This window comes from Callithrix jacchus, chromosome 4 (assembly GCF_049354715.1).
Source record: "Callithrix jacchus isolate 240 chromosome 4, calJac240_pri, whole genome shotgun sequence".
NCBI lineage: Eukaryota > Metazoa > Chordata > Mammalia > Primates > Cebidae > Callithrix > Callithrix jacchus.
In genome coordinates this window covers 12,704,621-12,728,965 of record NC_133505.1, presented here as the reverse complement: position 1 = coordinate 12,728,965, position 24,345 = coordinate 12,704,621, and the positions used below count along the sequence as shown (strand labels likewise).

Sequence of the window (24,345 nt, the reverse complement as noted above, 5' to 3'; positions counted from 1 at the left end):
GAGCCCAAGCAGGTCACTTATTTAAACTAATGGCCAGCCAGGTAGTACTTACCGTGTTACCTGACTCTCAGGTTTATAGCAGGGGTAATATTCTCTAGCCTCTTCTTCCCTGCAAGAGACCTCGGTGTTATCAGATCAGGCCTCACCTCTACTACAGTGTCCTTCATTTACACCCATAAGGGTGCCTTCTGTGTAGGTAGTGAATTCACCATTCAGTGAGCCCCCAAAGTAAGGCCGAGTGAGGAAGCACATGAGATATTCTGTTGGCTGGCCATAGCTCTCTGTTGATGTGTTAATTAGAGCGTACACTCAGGACTGACAAATCCCAAGAAACATGAAAATGTTAAAAAATAAAAATAAGAAACAACCAATCAGCTGCTTAGCTAATCGCACTGTGTGACGATAAAGTCTCGGTTCAATATGACATAGTGAAAAGAACACGTATGTGCTTTCCGCCGACCTTTCAGAAGCTATTTTCTGATCTATTCTTGTAGAAAGTATCAAAATTTGAAGTGAATGCTGATGAATATTTATGAGTTTATGCAGATCTCCGCCTGTCAGTAACTCACACCTGGCCTTTGAAATTGCTTCTTTGGCTGTGTAGTCTCTATCATGAAGCCACAGGCCTGTATTAGTCTTCCTGAAACTAATACAGGAATAATTTTACATAAAATGCGTCTCAGTAATAGGATAAATGCGAAAATGTTGGGGTTTTAAAAAAAGGGCAAGCGAGAGAAAAAGCCTGTGGCATTCATTTAATCGGATCAGCACTAACGTTGGTTTCCACGCTATGTTGTTTGCACGGAAGCACCGCAACGATGCCTGCAAGGCTGTCGTGCACTCTGTGAAGACCCCTGAAAATAAAGGAATTTCGAGAGGCCAGGTGCGGTGGTTCATGCCTGTAATCCCAGCACTTTGGGAGGCTGACATGAACAGATCACGAGAGTTCAGGAGTTCAAGACCAGCCTGGCCACATGGTGAAACCCTGTCTCTACTAAAACTACAAAAATATTAGCCGGGCATGGTGGCACACACTTGTAATCCCAGCTACTTGGGAGGCTGAGGCAGGAGAATCGCTTGGAACTTGGGAAGTGGAGGTTGCAGTGAGCTGAGATCATGCCATTGCACTCCAGTCTGGGCGAGAGAGTGAGACTTGGTCTCAAAAAAAAATAAAATAAATAAAGGAATTTTGAGTGTAGAAACTACAAATGAACATAAATTGTACCCAGAGTGCAAAATATACTAAAAATTTCTGCAAGAATTTTGAGGACACAAGGGTAATGTGGAAGACACGGAACACTTTTTAGAACAATAAAAGGCAGCACCATACTTGGTGACAACCGTGGCAAATCTTAATCAGGGAGGCAGATTCTTCTAGTTAAAACACAGTCTCATCCCGGAAAGAGGGCCAGCTGGCCAGCTTCTCAGCTTCTCAGGGGAGAAGAGGCTAAATGCTAAGCTGGAGCTGGCTTTCTTGTGAGGTGCTAGAAGTCAGGAGAGGGGCTTCTGACGTTTGGGTACTTTGTGGACACATTCTGCCACTGGGCTTGGGTCTGGGAAGATGAGTGGGACTTAACAAGGGGACAGTGGCTTTCTTGGCACTTCTGGGCAATCTGTTGAAAGCATCTGTATGTACTGCTCCCTCCCACAAGCCCACCTTGGGATGGGACAGTATTGAGAAGTAATTGTTACAAGTCAGGGCTGGTCTTGCCCTTCTGAGAGCATTCAAGCTGATCATTCTCTGTTCGTTCATTGTCTCACCAGAACTCTTCACCATGAAAATAAAGGCCACACATAAAGGGACTGAGAAAAGGAACCACATCAGAGAAGGAGCCAAATACAGAAACTTGGAGAAACAGGAGGGAATATGAGAATCAAAGGTGAGAACTTAAAATGGAGATCTGGGCCAGGTACGGTGGCTCATGCCCGTAATCCCAGCATTCTGGGAGGCCTAATTCACCCAGGGGTTTGAGACAAGCCTGGGCAACATGACAAAACCCCATCTTCTACAAAAAATACAAAAATCAGCCAGACGTGATGGTGGATGCCTGTAGTCCCAGCTACTCCAGAGGCTGAGGCGGGAGGTTGGCTTGAACCCAGGAGGCAGCAGTTGCAGTGAGCTGAGATTGTGCCATTGCATTCAGCCTGGACAACAGGGCCAGACCCTGTCTCAAAAAATTAAAATTAAATAATAAATAAATAATAATTAAAAGGATATCCAGAAAGAACACCAAAGAAGAGGGGAGATCTGAGTCAAGGGGTCAGATGATTGTTCATCCCTGGAAAAGAATGTGAAAACTCATGCCTCCGATGCTGAGTTTCCCAGAACACTAGATCCATGGTAAGATGAGTTTGTATCCTATGTCTAACCCCACCCTGCCCCAGGAATTTATAATGCAAAACAGTTTATTAAAGGCTCTGAGAAGTACTGCAGTAAAGAAATCCATTTAACTCATACTTTTTTTTTTTTTTTTTTGAGATGGAGTCTCGCTCTGTCACCCAGGCTGGAGTGTAGTGGCACGATCTCAGCTCACTGCAACCTCCACTGCCTGGGTTCAAGAAATTCTCCTGCCTCAGCCTCCTGAGTAGCTGGGATTACAGGTGCCTGCCACCACCCCTGGCTAATTTTTATGTTTTTTAGAAGAGATGAGTTGGCCAGGCTGGTCTCAAACTCCTGGCCTCAAGTGATCTGTACATCTTAGCCTCCCAAAGTGCTGGGATTACTGTACCCGACCAACTCATGCATTTTTATTTATTTACCTATTTTGAGACTGGGTTTTGCTGTGTCACCCATGCTAGAGTGCAGTGGTGCTATCATAGCTGATGGTAACCTTGAACTCCTGGGTTCAAGCAGTACTCCTGCCTAAGCCTCTCAAGTAGCTGGGGATACAGGCACATACCACCAGTAATTAACTTGTAACTTTATTTAAATACAGAACTTCTTTTTCTGCATTACCGCATCCTAGAGACATTCTGTAGGGCTAGAGCTCTACACTACACATTTGTTACTTGCTGTGCAGCGTGTCGTCTCTCCTTGTCCACAGTGGTAAGTTCCAAGACCCCACGTGGATGGCTGACACTGCAGATAGAACCAAACCATATATAGACTGTTTTTTTCCTGTATATGCATACCTAAAGTTTATAAGTTTATAAGTTAAGCACAGTGAGTGATAAAGTTTATAAGTTAAGCAGAGAAAGTGATAAAGTTTATAAGTTAAGCACAGTAAGAGATTAAGAACAACAAGGTCGGGTGCGGTGGCTCAAGCCTGTAATCCCAGCACTTTGGGAGGCCGAGGTAGGTGGATCACGAGGTCAAGAGATCGAGACCATCCTGGTCAACATAGTGAAACCCGGTCTCTACTAAAAATACAAAAAATTAGCCTGGCATGGTGGTGTGTGCCTGTAATCCCAGCTACTCAGGAGGCTGAGGCAGGAGAATTTCCTGAACCCAGGAGGTGGAGGTTGCGGTGAGCCGAGATCATGCCATTGCACTCCAGCCTGGGTAACAAGAGTGAAACTCCATCTCAAAAAAGAAAAAAAGAACAACAATAAGAAAATGGAACAAATAAGGCCGGGCGCGGTGGCTCAAGCCTGTAATCCCAGCACTTTGGGAGGCCGAGGCGGGTGGATCATGAGGTCAAGAGATCGAGACCATCCTGGTCAACATGGTGAAACCCCATCTCTACTAAAAATACAAAAAGTTAGCTGGGCATGGTGGCGCAAGCCTGTATTCCCAGCTACTCAGGAGGCTGAGGCAAGAGAATTGCCTGAACCTAGGAGGCGGAGGTTGCGGTGAGCCGAGATCGCGCCATTGCACTCCAGCCTGGGTAGCAAGAGCGAAACTCCGTCTCAAAAAAAAAAAAAAAGAAAATGGAACAAATAACATACTGCAATGAAAGTTATGCAAATGTGATCCCTCTGTCAAATATCTTGTTGTACTCTGCTTACCCATTTTCAGACTGTGGTTGACTACAGGTAACTGAAACCGTGGAAAGTGAAACTATGGATAGGGGAGGGGGGACTAGTGTATTAATATGGTGGCCACAGGAAAAGTGTTTAGTGTGATGGGAAGAAGCATGAGACAATGAGAGGAACACCAAGCTAGGTGACGGGTCGGGGAGCTGATATGAGCTGCTGACTCTAATTCTGCATGTCTATGTACAAAAAAATCTATGTGCAGCTTATTTGACTGAAAATCCCAAATCAGAGAGAATTCAAATGACAGCAAGGTTTAGAACCCACTTATTCTCCTAAGTAGGTTAATCAGCTTGTCCAAGTGACTTAATCTTTCCAGGCTGCAATTTGCTCATCTGTAAAGTGGGAAAGTTAGACAACAGGATCTCTTGAGCCTGCCAAAGTGTGGAACCTCTGGGTCAAAGAAGCTCTAATAATCCAAAATTCCTTTCAGTTGGTACCAAGCAACTCTCCACCCACAGTCAAGAAAAAAAAAGTTCAAATAACTTGTAAGTAGCTTGACTTCCCACTGAACACTCAAGGGAATCAAATTACCTTCTTCTATTGGGGAACTCTGAGCACAATTGAAAACCAGCTTCATTAGCTGCCTGCACACAAGGCTAAAGCAAAGTCCTGGAAATGCATATTGTTTTCTAGAAGTATCTGCCTGGCACTCTCTTAAGGTTCTTCTAGGCAAAAGTCACAGGTACCCAACTCAAGCTTGTTTAAAAACAGAGAATTTATGTTCGCTCAGATAACTAAGACATCTGAGGTTGCATCTAGCTTTGGGGACAGAAAGATTTGAGGGCCCAGATAATGTTACGTGGATGTTGTCTTCCTCAACCTCTCAGCTCTGCTTTCTTCTCAATGGGCCTCATTGCCAGGCAGGCTCACAGTACATGACAACAAAGAGCCCTTTTTGAACCCTAGGCTTCATGGTCCCTAACTGCCATCTTTAAAAAAGATACTCCAAATATTTGAAGCAAAATATTAATTGCTTAGAGTTACTGAGCACTCACAACATGCCAGGCGCTGTTCTAACACACACGTACAAACTTACATAGGCCTCACCACAACCCTAGAAAGTAGATACTATTACATTTACATGCTATACACAAGGAACTAAGGCTCAGAGAGTTTAAACAGTGTGTCTACTTTCTGTACAAGTGATCTTGGGAAAATGATTTAATCTCTCTGTGCCTCAGTTTCCCCACCTGAAAAATGCCAAAAGCAACTATTTATTAGGCTGTTTTGTGGCTTACATAAGTGTATTAGTCCATTTTCATGCTGCTGATAAAGACATACCCAAGACTGGGCAATTTTTTTTTTATTTTTATTTTTTGCATTTTAGGTTTTGGGGTACATGTGAAGAACATGCAGGATAGTTGCATAGGTACACACGTGGCAGTGTGATTTGCTGCCTTCCTCCCCTTCACCTATATCTGGCATTTCTCCCCATGCTATCTCTCCCCAACTCCCCAACCCCGCTGTCCCTCTCCTATTCCCCACAACAGACCCCAGTGTGTAGAGCTCCCCTCCCTGTGTCCATGTGTTCTCATTGTTCAACACCCACCTATGAGTGAGAACATGCGGTATTTCATTTTCTGTTCTAGTGTCAGTTTGCTGAGAATGATGGTCCCCAGGTTCCTCCATGTCCCTACAAAGGACACAAACTCGTCGTTTTGGATGGCTGCGTAATATTCCATGGTGTATATGTGCCACGTTTTTCCTGTCCAAGGACTGGGCAATTTACAAAAAAAAAAAAAAAAAAAAAAAGAGGTTCAATTGGAATTGTGAGACTGGGGAAGCCTCACAATCATGGTGGAAGGCAAGGAGGAGCAAATTACATGTTAGGTCGATGACAGCAAGCAAAGAAAGAGCTTGTGCAGAGAAATTCCTGTTATTAAACCATCAGATCTGGTGAGACCCATTCAGTCTCAGGAGAAGAGCACAGGAAAGGTCTGCCCCCATGATCCAGTCATCTCCCACTGGGTCCCTGCCACAACATGTGGGAATTGCGGGAGCTACAAGATGCGATTTGGGTGGGGACACAGAGCCAAACCATTTCAGTAAGCATATGTAAGAACCAAAGGAGAATGTCCAGCACAGAATCACTGCATGCAACAAGAAGCCAATAATTCTTGGTACCATTTCCACTTGCCATTCTCTTATTCCCTGTCTCTTTCCCTCTAATGGTTCAGAAAAATTCGACTTTACAAATTCCATGGTCTGACTGGGCAGTGACTCATGACTGCAATCCCAGCATGTGGGAGGATGAGGCAGGCGGATTGCCTGAACCCAGGAGTTTAAAACCAGCCTGGGCAAAATGGTGAAACCTCATCTCTGCAAAAAATATGAAAATTAGCTGGGCATGGTGGCATGCACCTGTAGCTCCAGCTATTTGGGAGGCTGAGGTGGGAGGATTGTTCGAGATGGAGGTTGCAGTAAGTGGAGATGGTGCCACTGCACTCCACCCTGCTGACAGAGTGAGACTTTGTCTCAAATAATGATAATAATAAATTCCACGATCTTTAGTACTATTAGATATGATAGAAAGGGACACAATGGACTACAGCTGTGGATACAGGGAAGGAAGCCCAAAACAGAAAAGCTAAGCCAAAGCTGAGACCTAGATATAGTATTCACATTCAGAAGAGGAGCTGAAAGTAAGAACAAGGTCAAGGCTGTCAATCTAGCCTAGAGGGGAGCAGTAAGGAGACCTGTGCACTGGATGGCCAACCCCAGACACCCATGAGGAAGATAGTAATGCACTGACTTGGCTGGAAGAGAGAGTATGGAACCCAATTAAAGGTCATATGCTGACAGGAAGTCTTTTATTGACAGTGATTGCATGAAGAGATGGTGCTAAATAGTATTTATAACTTATATGGCAAGTTTTGCAACAAAGGTAGGATGTCACAGACCATTTAACACATGCCCTGGCGAAAAATACTTAATTCAATCGAGAAATATCACATCAAATCAATCTAAGCGTGGTTTCCATTGGAACTGGAATAGCTATTCTGGAATTTCCTGACCGAGCGATAGATGCTTAGAGTCAAAAGTTTTCTGTTTTTTTGTTTGTTTGTTTGTTTTTGAGACAAATTCTTGCTTGGTCACCCATGCTGGAGTGCAGTGGCACGATCTCAGCTCACTGCAAACTCCACCTTTTGAGTTCAAGCGATTCTCCTGGCTCAGCCTCCCGAGTGTCTGTTACTACAGGCATGCACCACCATGCTTAGCTAATTTTTATATTTTTAGCAGAGATGGAGTTTCACAATGCTGGCCAGGCGGGCCTCAAAATCCTGACCTCAGGAGGTCCACCTGCCTCAGCCTCCCAAAGTGCTGAGATTACAGGTGTGAGCCACTGCTCCCGACCTGGAGTCAAAAGTTTTCTGAGGCTCCATATTTCTCCTACACTGTCCTTCAAAATTACTCAATGCTTCTGACCTCTTCTAACATGCAGTTCCTAACCTATTAATCAGAGCCACCAAGCAAAAGCTTGTGGTATCTTTAGCTTGAATATTTTGTCCCTACTTGGTCCATGGTAAGTGTGCAGGAGCTATGCCACCTGAGTTACTGCAGGTGGATAATGGGGAGGACTCGGGTGATGCAAAAAAATTAGCTGGGCATGGTGATGGTTGCGTGTTAATCCCACCACCTACTTGGGAGGCTGAGGCAGGAGAATCGCTTGAACCTGAGAGGCAGAGGTTGCTGTGAGCCGAGGTTGCAACATTGTACTCCAGCCTGGGCAACAAGAGTAAAATTCTGTCTCAAAAAAAAAAAAAAGAAAAAAGAAAAAGAAATACCAAATATTTAGAAATTAAATTCCATATTTTGAAATAATTCATGAGTCATTGAAGAAACCAAAAAAAGAAACTAAAAAATGTTTGAACCAAATGATAATAAACATGCGCATGTCCAAATCTCTGGGATGCCGCTCAATCTGTGCTCAGAGGGAAATTTCTAGCTTTTAGTGCTTATATTAGAAAAGAAAAGTTTTAAAATCAATATCCTACATTTCAACCTTAAGAATCTAGAAAAACTATACTTAATCCAAAATAAATAGGAGAAAAATGAGAGAGAAGAAAAGGAATCAATGAAACATAAAGGATGACAAATAATGGAGAAGCACAATAAAGCCAAAAGCTGTTTCTTTGAATTTGTGAGTAAACCCCGAGCTAGACAGAGCAAAAAAAAAATAAAGAGAGATGGCTGGGTACAGTGGCTCATGCCTGTAATCTCAGCACTTTTGAAGGCTGAGGCAGGTGGATCACTGCAGGCTAGGAGTTTGAGACCAGCCTGGACAACATGGTGAAATCCTCTCTACTAAAAACACAAAATTAGCTGGATGTGATGGCATATGCCTGTAGTCCCAACTACTCGGGAGGCTGAGGCAGGAGAATCGCTTGAACCCGGAAGGTGGAGGTTGCAGTGAGCTGAGATTGTGCCACTGCACTCCAGCCTGAATGATAGAGTGAGACTCCAACTCAAAAAAAAAAAAAGAGAGAGAGAAAATATATATTGTCAATATCAAGAATGAGCAAAGAGTTACCACTAAAGAGCCTATAGACTTTGAAAGGATAAAATGGGGCATATTTTAATGTTATTGTACAAATTCCTTGAAAAATACTAGCTACAAAACTTACACAACATGAAGCAAAAATATGAATTGCCATATATCTCTATCTATCTATCTATCTATCTATCTATCTATCTATCTAAAATTAAATTAATAAAAAACTGTGGCTGGGTGCAGTGACACACACCTGTAAATCCCAGCACTTTGGGTGGCTGAGGCAGGAGGATCACTTGAGAACTTGAGCCCAGGAGTTTAAGACAAGCCTGGGCAATATGGGGAAACTCTACAAAAAAATACAAAAAATTAGCCAGGCATGGTGGCATGTGTCTGGAGTCCCAGCTACTCAAGGGGCTGAGGTGAGAGAATTGCTTTAGCCTGGGAGGCGGAGGTTGCAGTGAGCTGAGATTGCACCACTGCACTCCAGTTGCATAACAGAGTGAGATTCTTTCTCAAAAAAAAAAAAAAAAAAAAAGATTAGAAACCTTTGAACTAAGAAAACTCTTGGCCACAAGATTTCACTAGTGAATTCTATCAAACGTTTAAGAAGTTATATTAATGATACACAAATTCTTTCAGAAAATAAAGGAGAGAACACTTCCTAACCCATTTATAAAGCCAGTATACCCCTAATGCCAAAACCTGATGAAGATATTACTTTCCCCTTCAAAAAATGTAAGTTGACAAACATAATTAAAGAAATGCATTTGGATATCTTCATCTATTTTAGTTGTTCAGATAGTTCTAGCAAATTTAACAAATACATGTGAAGTATTTATTTATTCATAAGAAGAGAGGAAGTAATAATTTTACCATTTATATTTTAGTGCCCACCAGGGAGAACTGGTATGACCTTGAGGAAATTCACTCCAGAATGTGATGGAATTGGTCTCCTGTATCAATTTCACAGTTACTCCAGGCATATTGTTCAGTGGTTTGAAAACAGAAATACACTACACACAGCCGTATATCTCGGAAGAAAACTCATTACGCTGAAGTTTATTTTGGGACACCTTGCTCATCAGAAAGCAAGCTGGGCAGAGGGCATAAATGGCTGATGTGAAGAAATTGGAGCAGGAGGCTGCTTTGATCCTACTGCACAAGTCACCATCCAGTTACACAGACCCCATGCAGCTCACAGCCCTGCTGCTGAGGTTTCAGTTCACATATTTAAAGAGCTCTCCTCCCTTTGTCCAGCAGCAGTAACAAATTACCCCCATGAATGGTGAAAAAAATATCCTGAAAACATACACTAAGTTGAACTTTCCCGGTTATCATACAAACTTTGATGTGACTTAAAAGACTGTTATATTAATATCAAAGTTAAATTCAAGACAAAAAGCATTAAAAGGGATAAAAAAAGTAATTTTTCTTGGCCAGGTGGGATGGCTTACACCTGTAATCCCAGCACTTTGGGAGGCCAAGGCGGTCAGATCACCTGAGGTCAGGAGTTTGAAACCAGCCTGGCCAACATGGTGAAACCCCATCTCTACTAAAATTATAAAAATTAGCCGGGCGTGGTGACGGGCACCAGCAATCTGAGCTACTCTGGAGGCTGAGGCAGGAGAATTGCTTGAACCCAGGAAGCAGAGGTTGCAGGGATCCGAGATCATGACACTGCACTCCGGCCTGGGGACAAGAGCGAAACTCCACCTCAAAAAAAAAAAAAGGGCTAGGAGCTTAAGTCGAGTTCATGAGAATTTTACTTGCATAAAACTTACATACAGAATTTTCTCTCTGTGGATTATGACACTTCCATTATGAAACTTGAGACTTCTGCATAACCTCAAATTTTATCTGTGTCTTTGTCACTTTTTTCTTCTTTCTTCTCATCACTTCACAAAGATTGGGTTTTGTTTACAGCAAGAGCTGGTCACACTGCCCCTTGCAGTGAAGCTGCCAGGAGCTAGGAACTGTGGAAGGCAAGTGGAATATTTGGTAAATCAATCTTTCTCTGTCACTCTCTCTCTCTGAGAGCTCTTGTATCTCATGTTTTGGAATTTCCAAAACTGAACTTCAATTAAATGCCTCTTGCCTCAGCCTCCAAAGTATTGGGATTACAGGCATGTGCCACCAATCTTGGCCAAAAAAAAGGCATATTTTTAATATTTACATTTACCTTTGTCAAGGTAGTAGGATCAAACGTATTTTATTTAAGTTTGTTGGCTGATTCATAAGTCTTAAATATTTAGGCCTGTGGTATGTGAGTCTCTACTTGTTCTTTGGTATTATACCCTACCAGAATTAGGGATTGATGAGTTGGTGGGAGAATGTTTCTCCTACAGAATTACTTTCCTACTCATGGCATCAAAATCTGTACATTTTAGACTACTTTTCTCCAAACCAATCAGCAAAATATACGTTTTTTGTTTTTGAGATGGAGTCTCACTCTGTTGCCCAGGCTGGAGTGCAGTGGCATGATCTCGGCTCACTGAAATCTCCACCTTCCAGGTTCAAGCAATTCTCCTCCCTCAGCCTCCTAAGTAGCTGGGACTACAGGCAACCACCACCATGCCTGGTCAATTTTTTGTATTTTTAGTTGAGACAGGGTTTCACCATGTTAGCCAGGATGGTCTCGATCTCCTGACCTCTTGGTCTGCGTGCTCAGCCTCTCAAAGTGCTGGGATTACAGGCGCTTGCTACCACACTATTTTTCGTATTTTTAGTAAAGACAGGGTTTCACCATGTAGGCCAGGCTGGTCTCTAACTCCTAACCTCCAGTGATCTGCCCACCTTGGCCTCCCAAAGCTCTGGGATTACAAGCATGAGCCACTGCACGGGCCAAAATATTATAACTTTTGATAGTTACTTTCTGTTGCCAAAAAAAAAAAAAAAAAACCCAGAGATTTGTGCACGTTAGCTGAAGCAGTGGAGCATTTACTATAAGAATTCTCTTGGCATAGGAGAGAGTTGTTAGGACTCCAAGAACAGAAACCATAGTGTGGCTGGGCCTGGCAGAGAGGCAGAGTGGAGTCAGGGCAGCCTCAGGGATCTTGCAGTAGGGACCATCATGTTGGTGCCCTGGAGGTAACATGACTCTAAGCCACTGCTTCTTTGGATGGATTTCTTCCTCCCGTTTTTTCTTGGGTTCCTGTGAGTTTTGTCTTCTCTCTGCCTCATAGCTTCTTATTCATGATGTGGCTTGCCCACAGGGACTCTCTGCACCCCTGTGACTCAGCCTTAACATGTTCCATGTTTCTTAATTCAAAATATCAAGGATAAGAATATAATGGAATCTCTGTGCTTCTTGCGGGGAAAATATGTTTATGTCAAGCCAATTCATAGCCAATTTCCTGGTCTTGTAAATACATCTGGTGCAGCATCATTGGTTGATTGACTGCCCTTCTGTTAGGCGTGCACCCCTATTCGATTAGCTATGGTCTGAGGAGATATGTAATAGAAAACCTGGCTGCTGAGGGTGGGCTCATGATGTGGCAGTTTTTCTTAGAAGTGGCGGTGGGCACAGCAGACACCTTGGTTATTCAGTAGAGTAGTTGTGGTGAATCTTGGTGGCCGCCCTATCATGTTTGCCACACATCGCCCAAGGAAACAGTTCATCTCCTGACTGGTACACCCCCATGGCGTATCTCTGCAGTGGAACACTAACACCAGTGTATAGTTCTCCTTCTCTGGCAGGTGTCAGGATTATTAAATCTGCTATCATCAGTTGTTCTTCCTCATTTATCTGAGGTGCACAGGTTAATGCTCCTTCCCCAGAAGTTTTATAATTCACTTTAGGTGGGATCTGCACCCTACTTAGTTGGGGCCCAGGGAGGGTCTGCATAAGGCAATAGCAAAATGGTGATGGTTTGGGTCCTGGGATCCAGAGCTAGATTTGCTAGAGGGGAGATTTATGAGTGTGAACCAAGGTCTTAACAAAATGCCAAGGAAAGAGATTGAGAAGCCAAGTCCAGGTGGCAAGCCAGAGGACAGAACAATGACAAAAGCAGGAGACAATCCAAGGATCGGGAATTGGGCAAAACTGGAACAGATGGAGGGTGAGGCGAGAACTGCTGACCCAGGCGCCGTAATGTCTGTGTTTCTCTTATAGACTCACCAGGCAGTGCGTGGGGGATATGCTGGAAGAGCCTATTTCCTTTTCCTTCTCCCTTTGCTCCGTGGCACGTTCTTTTGTTTCAACCTCTGAGAGTCATTCCAACCCTTCTTCATCACCTTGGAAGCTTTTACTTTCTGCTGGGATTATTTTTTCCTGCCTGACTCAGAATTCTCCAATTTCTTTAATAACCTGGAGTTCAGCATGACATAGCTCAAGCTCTTTAACCAGCTTGCTTTAAAGAACACAGTCTGGCAGGGGACTGTGGCTCATGCCTGTAATCCCAACACTTTGGGATGCTAAGGCAGGTGGATCACTTGAGGTCAGGAGTTCAAGACCAGCCTGGCCATCATAGTGAAATTCTGTCTACAAAAAGTAGCTTGGCATGGTCGTGGGTGCCTGTAATCCCAGTTACTGGGGAGGCTGAGGCAGGAGAATCGCTTGAACCTGTGAAGTGGAGGTTGCAGTGAGCTGAGATCGCACCATTGCACTCCAGCCTGGGCAACAGAGCCAGACCGCAGCTCAAAAACAAAGAACACAGTCTGGAAGATGAATTTTGCATCTGCCTTACAGGCCACTGGAACTATTACCTCAGTGTGTGTGTGCTTGAGAATCAAGAAAAGCAAGCTTCGTGTCTTCCTCAAGGAAACTCTGCTCCTGTCTTATGACATTCCTGGGAAGAGCTGCTATATACAGTTCTTTTTATGTGGCGTATCCAGCCCCACCCCATCCCAAGCCTGATAATCTACCAAGGAAAGGTGGCAGTTACTCAGGTCGCTTGCTATCACAGGTTTGATACACTCCCACATGGTCTCCCAGATGTACACCTGATTCTTCATGTCGGGTGATCCACACGATAACCAGCAACACTCCCTGGCTCACATACCTCATGTGTCGTCCATTCTACACCTTTATCATGACTGCTGTCTGAAAAGGACACGTGGTCAGCTTTATAGTCAGAGATGATGCCATTGATAATTCCAAAGAGAAAAATCTCTTGAATTGGCTCTACTAATCCTAAAATCATTAAAATGTCATTGTTCCCAAGGAAGATGGCCCAAGCTCTATCCTCAGTTGCTCTGCTCACAAATGACCAGATAAGCCTGCATTCACGTCTCCACCTGTATCAACGTTTCTCGTTATCTGTTCAGAATACCTGCCAAGTCACCAACCTAGGGGTGACTTCTAAGGGTGGGGTGTGTGCATGTGGGGAGAAGGGGTTTGCCCATAGAACTTCTGTTTGGAATGCATTTATAAATCGTGGTCTAGGGTGCCCCAAATCTTACTATTAGTGCTATAGGATGAGAGCACTGACAACAAAACGGGTTCTTGTGGACTGGATGGGAGTTAGGCTCTTACTGTTACTTTACGTGGGCCAGGCGCAGTGGCTGATTCCTATAGTCTCATTGCTTTGGGAGGCCAAGGTAGGAGGATTGTTTGAGCCCAGGAGCTTGAAACTAGTTTGGACAATAAAGCAAGATCCCATCCCTACGAAAAATTTAAAAATTAGCTGGGCATGGTGACAGACACCTGTAGTCCCAGCTACTCGGGATGCTGAGGCAGGAGGATCATTTGAGCCCAGGGAGTCAAGGCTGTAGTGAGCAGTGATCACTGTACTCCAGGTGACAGAGCAAGACCATGTCTAGAAACAAACAACCCATAAACGTGTAACATAAACAGGTAACAGGGACATATGACACTAGTATGTAGAGTGTTCTGCAATAATATAGGCCTAGGCTGGGTGCTGTGGCTCATGCCGGTAATCCCAGCAGTTTGGGAGGCCAATGTGTGTGGATCATGAGGTCAGGAGTTCAAGACCAGGCTGGCCAAAATGGTGAACGTTGTTTCTACTAAAAATACAAAAAAAAAAAAAAAAAATTAAGCTGGGCATGGTGACAGGTGCCTGTAATCCCAGCTACTCAGGAGGCTGAGGCAGAGAATTGCTTGAACCCAAGAGGTAAAGGTTGCAGTGAGCCAAGATCGCACCACTGCACACCAGCCTGGGCGACAGAGAAAGACTCTGTCTCACCCACACACACACACACACATCACCACCACCACCAACACAAACAACAACAACAACAACAACAACAAAAATAGGCCTTTCTCAAACAACCAAGTGGTATTTTCTGAGTTTGTATAGTAGAGAAGATATAGGCATTAAAAGACATGTTTATCTTTTTAATAAGTAGTTCGATTGTTTTTCTTATTCATGTATCTCAGGATCAATAGTAACTTCATCTAATGTGCCATCAGAGCACTTGCAAGCGGAATGAAAGTGATGCCCACCACAAAATCCTTTTTCTCCTGAACTCTCCGTAAAGTCTCTCTCTTTGCACATCCTCGTGATAGAATAATTAGCTACTTGTAAAGAGAGTACATATAGCAACACTATACATTTACGCATTTTCCCCGCATCTGTTATCTTATTTAAGGGCAATTTATTTGAAGTCAGAATTGAATTCAAATTGTGACTACTGTAGTAAGTAACTGTGGCCTGGGGAAGTCACGTAAGCTCTCTGGGTCTCAGTTTTCTCACTTGTACAAGGAGATTACTAATAAAAATTATGGCTGTGCAAGGTGGCTATGCCTGTACTCTTAGTACTTTGGGAGACCGAGGAAGGTGGATTGCCTGAGCTCAGGAGTTTGAGACCAGCCTGGGCAACAGGGTAAAACCCCACCTTTACTAAAATACAAAAATTGGCTGGGTGTGGTAGTGCACGCCTTTGGTCTCAGCTACTTGGAAGCCTGAGGTGGAAGGATCACCTGACCCAGGGAAGTTGAAACTGTAGTGAGCCGTGATCATGTTACTGCCCTCCAACCTGGGTGACAGAGCTTAACTCTATCTCAGAAAAAAAAAAAAAAAAATTACCTCACTGGGTAGCATGGATTAAATAAACTAATATTTGCAAATTTCCTTGCACAGAGTATCCATTCAATAAATGGTAGCTTAATCTCTAATAATTGTCTCCAGCTTTGTAAGTCTGCCAGACAGTTTTAATTATCCCTCTTTGGATAGATGAGTTTAAGTGACTTTTCCAGGGTTAAACAATTCATTAATGGCAGCACTAGTGCTTTTGATTCCAAGGCCCCACCCAGCCCATCACCCCCAGTCAACTTTGTAGACTTTTATAGAGTGAGATGCTGTGTCCAGCACAAGAAGAGAATTCTCCTTGGTGAAGGTAAGAGCCACAGGATGAGAAAGACCATGAGTGACCATGGGCTTTGGTACTGGAAACTCCTCAGGTTTTCCTAAGCAAAGGACAGCTGGACCAGATGTATCTGCAACAATCACATTTCCCTGGTGATCAAAGGTTACAGCTGAGGCAGTTATTTTGGAGGGAAAGTAGAGGCTCAGCCCAAAGGTATCCACCTGGCTAACGAGCTGCATACTTGAGCTAAACACTTTCACCCTGGTGCTGCAGACCCCACTCCCCAGGGCCAGGGGGTGCTCCAGGACTGCAATGGCCCCGGTGAGCCAAGACACTGCCACCCCACGGGGATTGCACAGATGAGCTTGCAACCTTTCAGTTCTCCGAAGGACCCCTTCGGGGAAGTCGACATCCAGAAGGTGCAGGGACCCTACCTCCGCATCAGTTACCACAATCCCATTCTGAGGGGTGGTCTCCACACCCCATGGTAAGGAGAATTGGCCTCCAATGACAAGCTTGATCTGGCCAAAAAAATCAAACACTTTGATGGAGCGATCTCCCGCGTCAGTGACAACCACATGGCAGTCGTTGGTGACGGTGACATCCACAGGGTACCTAATGTCTTGGGCAGCGTCCCCCTTCTCTCCAAACTGATGCGCGCATCCTCCCCCGGAGTCAAAAATCTTGACACGCCTCTTGCCGTCGTGCACCACCACGACCCGCCCCGTCTTGGGACAAAGCGCCAGTCCGGTAGGGTTGACCAGAGTCCCCCAGCCACCGAAGGCGTGGTGGCAGGTGAGGGCTCCGGGGGCGCTGGGGGCGGCGCGGTGGGCGGCAGGGGACTGGCGAAGCGCCGAGCCCAGGAGCTCTATGAGGTGCAGCACCGGCAAGCAGTCGCTGGTGTCGCAGCCCCGGCAGGCTCGCCTGCAGAATGGGCACTCGAGGGCCAGCGTGCGCGGGTGCGCCAGGGCGGCCACGCAGGCCAGGCAGACCACGTGGCCGCAGGACAGGTTGCGCGGGCGCCGCTGCTGCCGGTGGCCAAACCTCTCAAAGCACACCTTGCACTCGAGCAGGCTGATCTCCGCCTCGCGCATGAGCTCCTGCAGCTCCGGCCGGCTCCCCGAGGCTTCGGCCCCCATGGCGGGTCCTGCGCACTCCCGCGGCGCCGCCCGGCTGTGCCCCAGCGACGCCCTCGGTCACGGTCACAGTCACGGTCACGGGGTCGGGCGTGCGCCCTGACGTCGAGCGCCGCGGGCCTCTGCACTGCGATCTGCTGCCCCTTGGTGGCCACGCGCGGCACTGTTTCCCGGGGGCCTGGTCGTGGACGTTTGCAAGACAAATCCACATGCGCGTTAAGACCTGTAATCGTCACAGCAGTCATGGATGGATTGGGTACACTTTCAGATGAGGAAACACATCTACTGAGGACAACCGGATTGCTCCCTGTTACTCCGTCTGGAGGCGGCAGAACAAGAACTAGAACCCAGGCTTCCCACCCGGGTGCCTAGCAGTGTCTCCAATCTGCAGCGCTGGGTGCTGGGGCTGTCCGGGCATAAAACATGGTCCCTTAGCTCGTCATGCTTATGATCTGAACCGGAAAACACCGACACACGAGAGAAGATAAGCTCCAAGGGAGGTAAGGCAGATGTGCATATTTTCTTTTGTGTCTTCTATCACACTCGTTAAGTCAATGTTAAATGAATACACACTTGTAGAATGAATTTGTGCATTAATGAAGGAATGTTATAGAGCAAAAACATCCACTAGGTGAATGAGTGTCAGATGGGGGAACCATGGCTCGGAGTGTCTTGCAGAGTAATTAATATGAAATAAGAAAGCTGTTAGTTAATAATAATTACCATAGAACATATATATATAAAGAAGTTTATATATAAAGAATATATATATATTTTATTGTGTTTTAGGTTTTGGGGTACATGTGAAGAACATGCAAGATTGTTGCATAGGTACACACGTGGCAGTGTGATTTGCTGCCTTCCTCCCCATCACCTATATCTGGCGTTTCTCCCCATGCTATTTCTCCCAACCACCCACAGCCCCCTGTCCCTCCCTTAGCCCCTGCCAACAGTCCTCAATGTGTGATGCTCCCCTCCCTGTGTCCATGTGTTCTCATTATTCGACACCCGCCTATGAGTGAGAACATGCTGTGTTTTATTTTCTGTTCATGTGTCAGTTTGCTGAGAATGATGGTTTCCAGGTTCATCCATGTCCCTACAAAGGACATGAACTTATCATTTTTTATGGCTGCATAGTACTCCATGGTGTATATGTGCCACATTTTCCCTCTCCAGTCTATCATCGATGGGCATTTGGGTTGGTTCCAGGTCTTTGCTATTGTAAACTGTGCTGCAATGAACACTCATGTGCATGTGTCCTTACAGTAGAATGATTTATAATCCTTTGGATATATACCCGGTAATGGGATTGCTGGGTCAAATGAAATTTCTATTTCTAGGTCCTTGAGGAATCACCACACTGTCTTCCACAATGGTTGAACTAATTTACACTCCCACCAACAGTGTAAAAGTGTTCCTATTTCTCCACATCCTTTCCAGCATCTGTTGTGTCTAGGTTTTTTTAATGATCACCATTCTAACTGGCGTGAGATGGTATCTCAATGTAGTTTTGATTTGCATTTCTCTAATGATGAGTGATGTTGAGCATTTTTTCATAAGTTTGTTGGCCTCATATTGTAAAGTGTCTGCCTTCTTTTGTAAAGTGTCTGTTCATATCCTTTGCCCACTTTTGAATGGGCTTGTTTGTTTTTTTGCTTGTACATCTGTTTTAGTTCTTTGTAGATTCTGGATATTAGCCCTTTGTCAGATGGGTAGATTGCAAAAAAATTTTCCCATTCTGTTAGTTGCCAATTCACTCTAATGATTGTTTCTTTTGCTGTGCAGAAGCTCTGGAGTTTAATTAGGTCCCATTTGTCTATTTTGGCTTTTGTTGCCAATTCTTTTGGTGTTTTAGTCATGAAGTCCTTGCCTATGCCTATGTCCTGGATGGTTTTGCCTAGGTTTTCTTCTAGGGTTTTTATGGTGTTAGGTGTTATGTTTAAGTCTTTAATCCATCTGGAGTTAATTTTAGTGTAAGGTGTCAGGAAGGGGCCCAGTTTCTGCTTTCTGCACATTGCTAGCCAGTTTTCCCAACACCATTTATTAAACAGGAAATCCTTTCCCCATTGCTTGTTTTTGTCATGTTTGTCAAAGATCAGATAGTTGCAGATGTGTGGCATTGCCTCTGAGGCTTCTGTTCTGTTCCATTGGTCTATATCTCTGTTTTGGAACCAGTACCATGCTGTTTTGATTACTGTAGCCTTGTAGTATAGTTTGAAGTCCGGTATTGTGATGCCTCCCACTGCGTTCTTTTTGCTTAGAATTGACTTGGCTATGTGGGCTCTCTTTTGGTTCCATATGAAGTTTAAGGTGTTTTTTTCCAGTTTTGTGAAGAAGATCATTGGTAGCTTGATGGGGATAGCGTTGAATCTATAAATTACTTTGGGCAGTATGGCCATTTTCACAATATTGATTCTTCCTAACCATGAACATGGAATGTTTCTCCATCTGTTTGTGTCCTCTCTTATTTCGTTGAGCAGTGGTTTTTAGTTCTCCTTGAAGAGGTCCTTTACATTCTTTGTTAGTTGTATTGCTAGGTATTTTATTCTCTTTGTAGCAATTGTGAATGGCAGTTAGTTCTTGATTTGGCTCTCTTTAAGTCTGTTATTTGTGTATAGGAATGCTTGTGGTTTCTGCACATTGATTTTGTATCCTGAGACTTTGCTGAAGTTGCTTATAAGTTTCAGGACATTTTGGGCTGAGATGATGGGGTCTTCTAAATATACTATCATGTCTTCTGCAAATAGAGACAATTTGACTTCCTCCTTTCTTAACTGAATACCCTTTATTTCTTTTTCTTGCCTGATCGCTCTGGCTAGAACTTCCAGTACTATATTGAATAGGAGTGATGAGAGAGGGCATCCTTGTCTAGTGCCAGATTTCAAAGTCTTGACTCTGTGACCCAGCCTGGAGTGCAGGGGCATGATAACAGCTCACTGTAGGCTCCATCTCCCAGGATCAAGCAATGCTCTGACTTCAGTAGCTGGGATTACAGGCAAGCACCACCACACTAGGCTAATTTTTTTATTTGTTTGTGGGGAGGAGGTTTCACTGTGTTGCTTAGGCTGGTCTTGAACTTGTGAAAATTGTTAATAATCTTCCACACCCCTTGGCCTCCCAAAGTGTCACTGTGCCCAGCCTTTAGAATTCACATTATGCCTGCCCTGTTGTGTTAGGTTGGTGCAAATGTAATCACAGTGTTTGCCATTAAAAATAATGGTTTTAATTACAATTTGCCATTAAAAGTAATGGCAAACATTGTGATTACTTTTGTATCAACCTAATGAATAGTTTACATAGATTATCTTGTTTAAACCTCATAGCAATCCTACAAGAATATGTTATTTTTATCATCTTTTTTTCTGACAGAGTTCATAGAAGTCGAATATCTGGCCCAGAGTCACATGGCTCGGAAGTGGCTGACTTGGAATTTGAAGTGAGGCAATTTGACTTCAGAGTCCACACTGTTACCTATTTCAGTCATTTTCAAACTTCTTTGCACATGGTAAACATCAGGATTGCACCCACATAGTTGGCCCATGGCGTGGTCTGGACAGCTGGGATTTATGAAAGCTTCCCAGGTGATTATAGTGCACAGCCAACTTTGAGAACCACTGCATTGCAGTAATTCCTTCAAATGACACTAAGTTCGACATTTCCAATCTCAGTTGAGATCAAAAGCAAAGAGAATCTGCCATATGCTGGAAAATCTTCAGACGAGGGATAGCATACTCTGTGTGAAGAATCCATTGTGGTATTATAATCTCTTACTTTCCTTTTCTTTCCTTTTCTTTTTTTTTTTTTTTTGAGATGGAGTCCTACTGTGTCCCCAGGCTGGAGTGCAGTGGCACGACCTCAGCCTCCCAGGTTCAAACGATTCTTCTACCTCAGCCTCCCTCCCGAGTAGCTGGGACTACAGGCACATGCTACCATGCCCAGCTAATTTTTGTACTTTTAGTAGAGATGGGGTTTCACCATGTTGGCCAGGATGATCTCTATCTCTTGACCTCGTGATCCGTCCACCTCGACCTCCCAAAGTGCTGGGATTACAGGCCTGAGCCACCAAGCTTGGCCTTTTTTTTTTTTAGATGGAGTTTTACTCTTCTCCCTACCCTGGAGTGCAGTGGTGTGATCTCAGCTGACTGCAGCCTCCACCCCCAGGGTTCAAGGGATCCTCAGACCTCAGCCTCCTAGTAGCTGGGATTACAGGCACCCGCCGCCATGCTGGGCTAAGTTTTACAGAGATGGGGTTTTGCCATGTTGGCCAGACTGGTCTCAAACTCCCGACCTCAGGTGATCCACCCGCCTCTGCCTCTCAAAGTGCTAGGATTAGAGGCGCGAGCCTCCACGCCTTGCCCTAATCTTTTGTTTTTAAGGGATTTCCCCCCAAATGTCTTATGTGAACATTGTGCTTAACAAAACCTTATATTACAGAATTTCTGTTCCTTTAGAGATCATAATCATGATCATTCACCTGATTTGCTAGATTTCTGAGAAAACACAGCATTTTGTCCCCTCTTATGGCCCCTGGAGACAGCTTTAATGTAAGACAAGAAAGAACATTTTCTCATCAAACGTTATTTGACTCAAAGATTGTGTACTGGGACACAATAACCAACTTAATACCCTAATTTCTGACTACATTTCCATCCTAAATAAATAACCAACTAAATCATATCATTTATGCAATCACACCATTGCACACTTGATTAATAACAGAAATATCTTGAATCTCACTCTGACATTTGGCATTTCCTGTGACTGTCATTTCCTCCTCAAAGGCTGAGCCTCCATGGATTTTCACATTGCTTTTCTCTGATATTCCTTATATGGAGGGTCCTGGACTAGCATACCCATATTCTCCTGCTTCCACCTTGAACAAACCCTGAGAATTGTGGGGGCAAGGGCTTGAAGAGCAGAACATCTGGTTTTCAAAGTGGTCAGTGGCTGACCTATGAGCAAAGTTACATACTGTAGTGGAAGGAGAGTGGGGACCCAGCTCAGGATGGTTCCAGCAGAGAAGACAGCACATGGGGAGCATGGGGACAGGGGAGTCAGTGCTTAGGCAAGTGGGCTCCTGCTTGTACAGGTGGGGCAAATGTGCCAGACACATGCAGCTTGGAAGGAATCCCAGAACAAGTTTAAAGATCCAATTACACCTCAGACTACCTGACAATGATGTAAGAGAAAGCAAGAGGACCAAGTCACATCGAATGGGCTCTGCTTCCAGCCTTGCCCTCTTCCCAAGGGCATCTCTGACCACCACGCTAATTTTCAAGCTCATGCGCCATGTTCTTGGCATCTCAGGGGTGAGGGCTGTGGTGTTAAGAGGAAGAATGGCTCTATTTTGAACTTTTTTAGTGAGATCATACAAAAATGAGCTGGAGATGTATGTTTGGAAATGGGGATCTAGAGATGTGAGTGCATCTCATGTTCAATGCAAGTAAGTGTTCTCAAGGTACCACCCTTGGTCTTTATCTCTTAGCTTCCTACCTGTTCCCCTGAGCAATGTCATCTTCACTTCCTCATGGTTTAAATGACCACTTAGAAGCTGACAGCTCCCTGCCTGTACCCCGAACACAGCCATCCTATGCTGTATAATAAAACTGAATGTTCAGTCCCTGCCCCTACAACCTGTGGTGCCTGAGAGCAGGACTATCTTCAATAACCAAAAAACCTTTATGTGCTGGCACACCCAATAGTATTTAGATTGCTGAACGAATGCTGACTCTAATAGCAGGAGAAGATTAAATAATAATGGTGCTGCCACGTGACGACATTATACAGCTATGCAAAAATCTTACTTTTGAAAAATAGTGACACTGTTACCAGTAGAGGGTCTTGACCACAAGTTGTCCAGGTTCTTGGCTTTTTGAACAAAAAATTGGACAAAACTCACAGCAAAGCAGGAAAAGAATAAAGCAACAAAAGCAGAGATGTATTGAAAATGAACGTGCACTCCACAGGGTGGGAGCTGGCTGAGCAGTGGTTCAAGGGCTCTGGTTACAGAACCTTCTGGGGTGCAAATACCTACTAGAGGCTTCCCATTGGCCACTTGGTATTCACCCATGCAAATAAATATTTGCCTGCAATCAGTCTGATTGGTTGCTTTTGCAACCAATCAGCGGCTGAAGTGGATTTACAAAAGTTACACTGCTCTGATCGGGTGCAGACGTTTCTGCCACCTGAAAAGTCTGGGGGCAGTGAGGAGGAAGGGGAGGGGAGGATACAAAGGGAGTAGCCTCTGGTCCTTTTGTTACTTAGGCATGGAAAGTTGAGGTTTTCCCTTCAATTTAGTTCTAGGAAGTCAGCATGAATTTTCCTTAGGTTCCCTGCCTCTAGACCCGATTTTCCTGCCTCAACATGGGAAAGGGCTAATGAAATAGAAAGGAAGGTCATGGAGATACAATACTGAATCGTAATATTATCACAGCCTTGTGAAAGCATACACCTGTATGAGCAGATAAAAAAGATGAGAAGAAAACACATCACCATCATAGCAGTAATTATCTCTAATGGTAGGATTTGATTGCTTTTGTTTTTCTTTTTAGACTTCCCAAGTTTTCAGTGCATAAAGGATTGTTTGTCTTATTTAAATATAAATAATGTAGTATTTTATGGCATATTTCATTTCTCAATATCTGCCTTGATTATCCTCCTCCTATTTGTTGTTGAGCGTTAACACCAAATTCTATTAATGCCCACTGTTTAGGAATAACAGATTTTCAGACATATTTTCAGCTCACAAATGACAGCTACACATAATTAATAAATCTGGGACTATTTTCTGCAAATCAGAATGACTATGCTTAAGGCATATACATAGAATTATATCCTATTCCCATTAACTCAGCCACCGGTAAATTTGTCATATAATGCTTTGTAAGGCAAAAAGCACATCACATAAGAAGTGATTGGGAAGTCAGAACTGTAGGGATTAAAGATAATTTTGATTTTTTAAAAGCACTCAGTAGAAATCTTCCTCTGAAAGACCTTTCAGAAAGAGTAGGTGTAGATTGAGCTGCAATTTGGGAGGCTGAGGCAAGAGGATCAGTTGAGGCCAGGAGTTTGAGACCATCCTGGGCAACATAGTGAGACCTCATCTCTACTAAAAAAAAAAAAAAAAAAGTAGCTGGGCGTGGTGGCACATGCCTGTAGTCCCGTGTACTCAAGAGGCAGAAGGATTGCTTAAGCCTGGGAGATGGAGGCTGCAGTAAGCTATAATCACACTACCGTATTCCAGCCTGGGTGACAGAATGAGACCCTGTCTCAAAATAAAAAATAAAAATAAAAAACATATACATGTATGCATAAACGCACATTAAAATTGCTCCCTTGTATTAAAATAAAACAATCACAGGTATGTACTGCAGTTGTGACTGCGTGAATTACCTGAACTAATACCTCCATGGGTTAGGTTTCTATTTGTCATTTCATTCTGCCAGTGAATCCTATCAGCTTGGAGCTCTC

General features: G+C 44.1%; 3 protein-coding genes across 8 annotated transcripts in view; 2 read left to right on the top strand and 1 right to left on the bottom strand.

The window, feature by feature from the left end:
- LOC103792249 (uncharacterized) overlaps positions 1 to 15,431 on the top strand; it is a 96,445-nt gene extending 81,014 nt beyond the window's left edge. For both annotated transcript variants that reach the window (XM_078368262.1, XM_078368263.1), the window contains exons 6-7: positions 1,765 to 1,880; positions 12,585 to 15,431. The gene's annotated coding sequence lies outside the window, so the exon portion shown is untranslated. The remainder of the gene's footprint in view (positions 1 to 1,764; positions 1,881 to 12,584) is intronic.
- NHLRC1 (NHL repeat containing E3 ubiquitin protein ligase 1) lies at positions 14,748 to 16,955 on the bottom strand. Its single transcript, XM_002746190.6, has one exon. It carries the CDS (start codon positions 16,876 to 16,878, stop codon positions 15,691 to 15,693), a length of 1,188 nt encoding a protein of 395 aa, XP_002746236.2. The 5' UTR covers positions 16,879 to 16,955; the 3' UTR covers positions 14,748 to 15,690.
- Positions 16,956 to 17,100: 145 nt separating this feature from the next.
- KDM1B (lysine demethylase 1B) overlaps positions 17,101 to 24,345 on the top strand; it is a 105,834-nt gene continuing 98,589 nt past the window's right edge. For all 5 annotated transcript variants that reach the window (XM_078368249.1, XM_035294808.3, XM_078368247.1 and 2 more), the window contains exon 1: positions 17,101 to 17,375. The gene's annotated coding sequence lies outside the window, so the exon portion shown is untranslated. The remainder of the gene's footprint in view (positions 17,376 to 24,345) is intronic.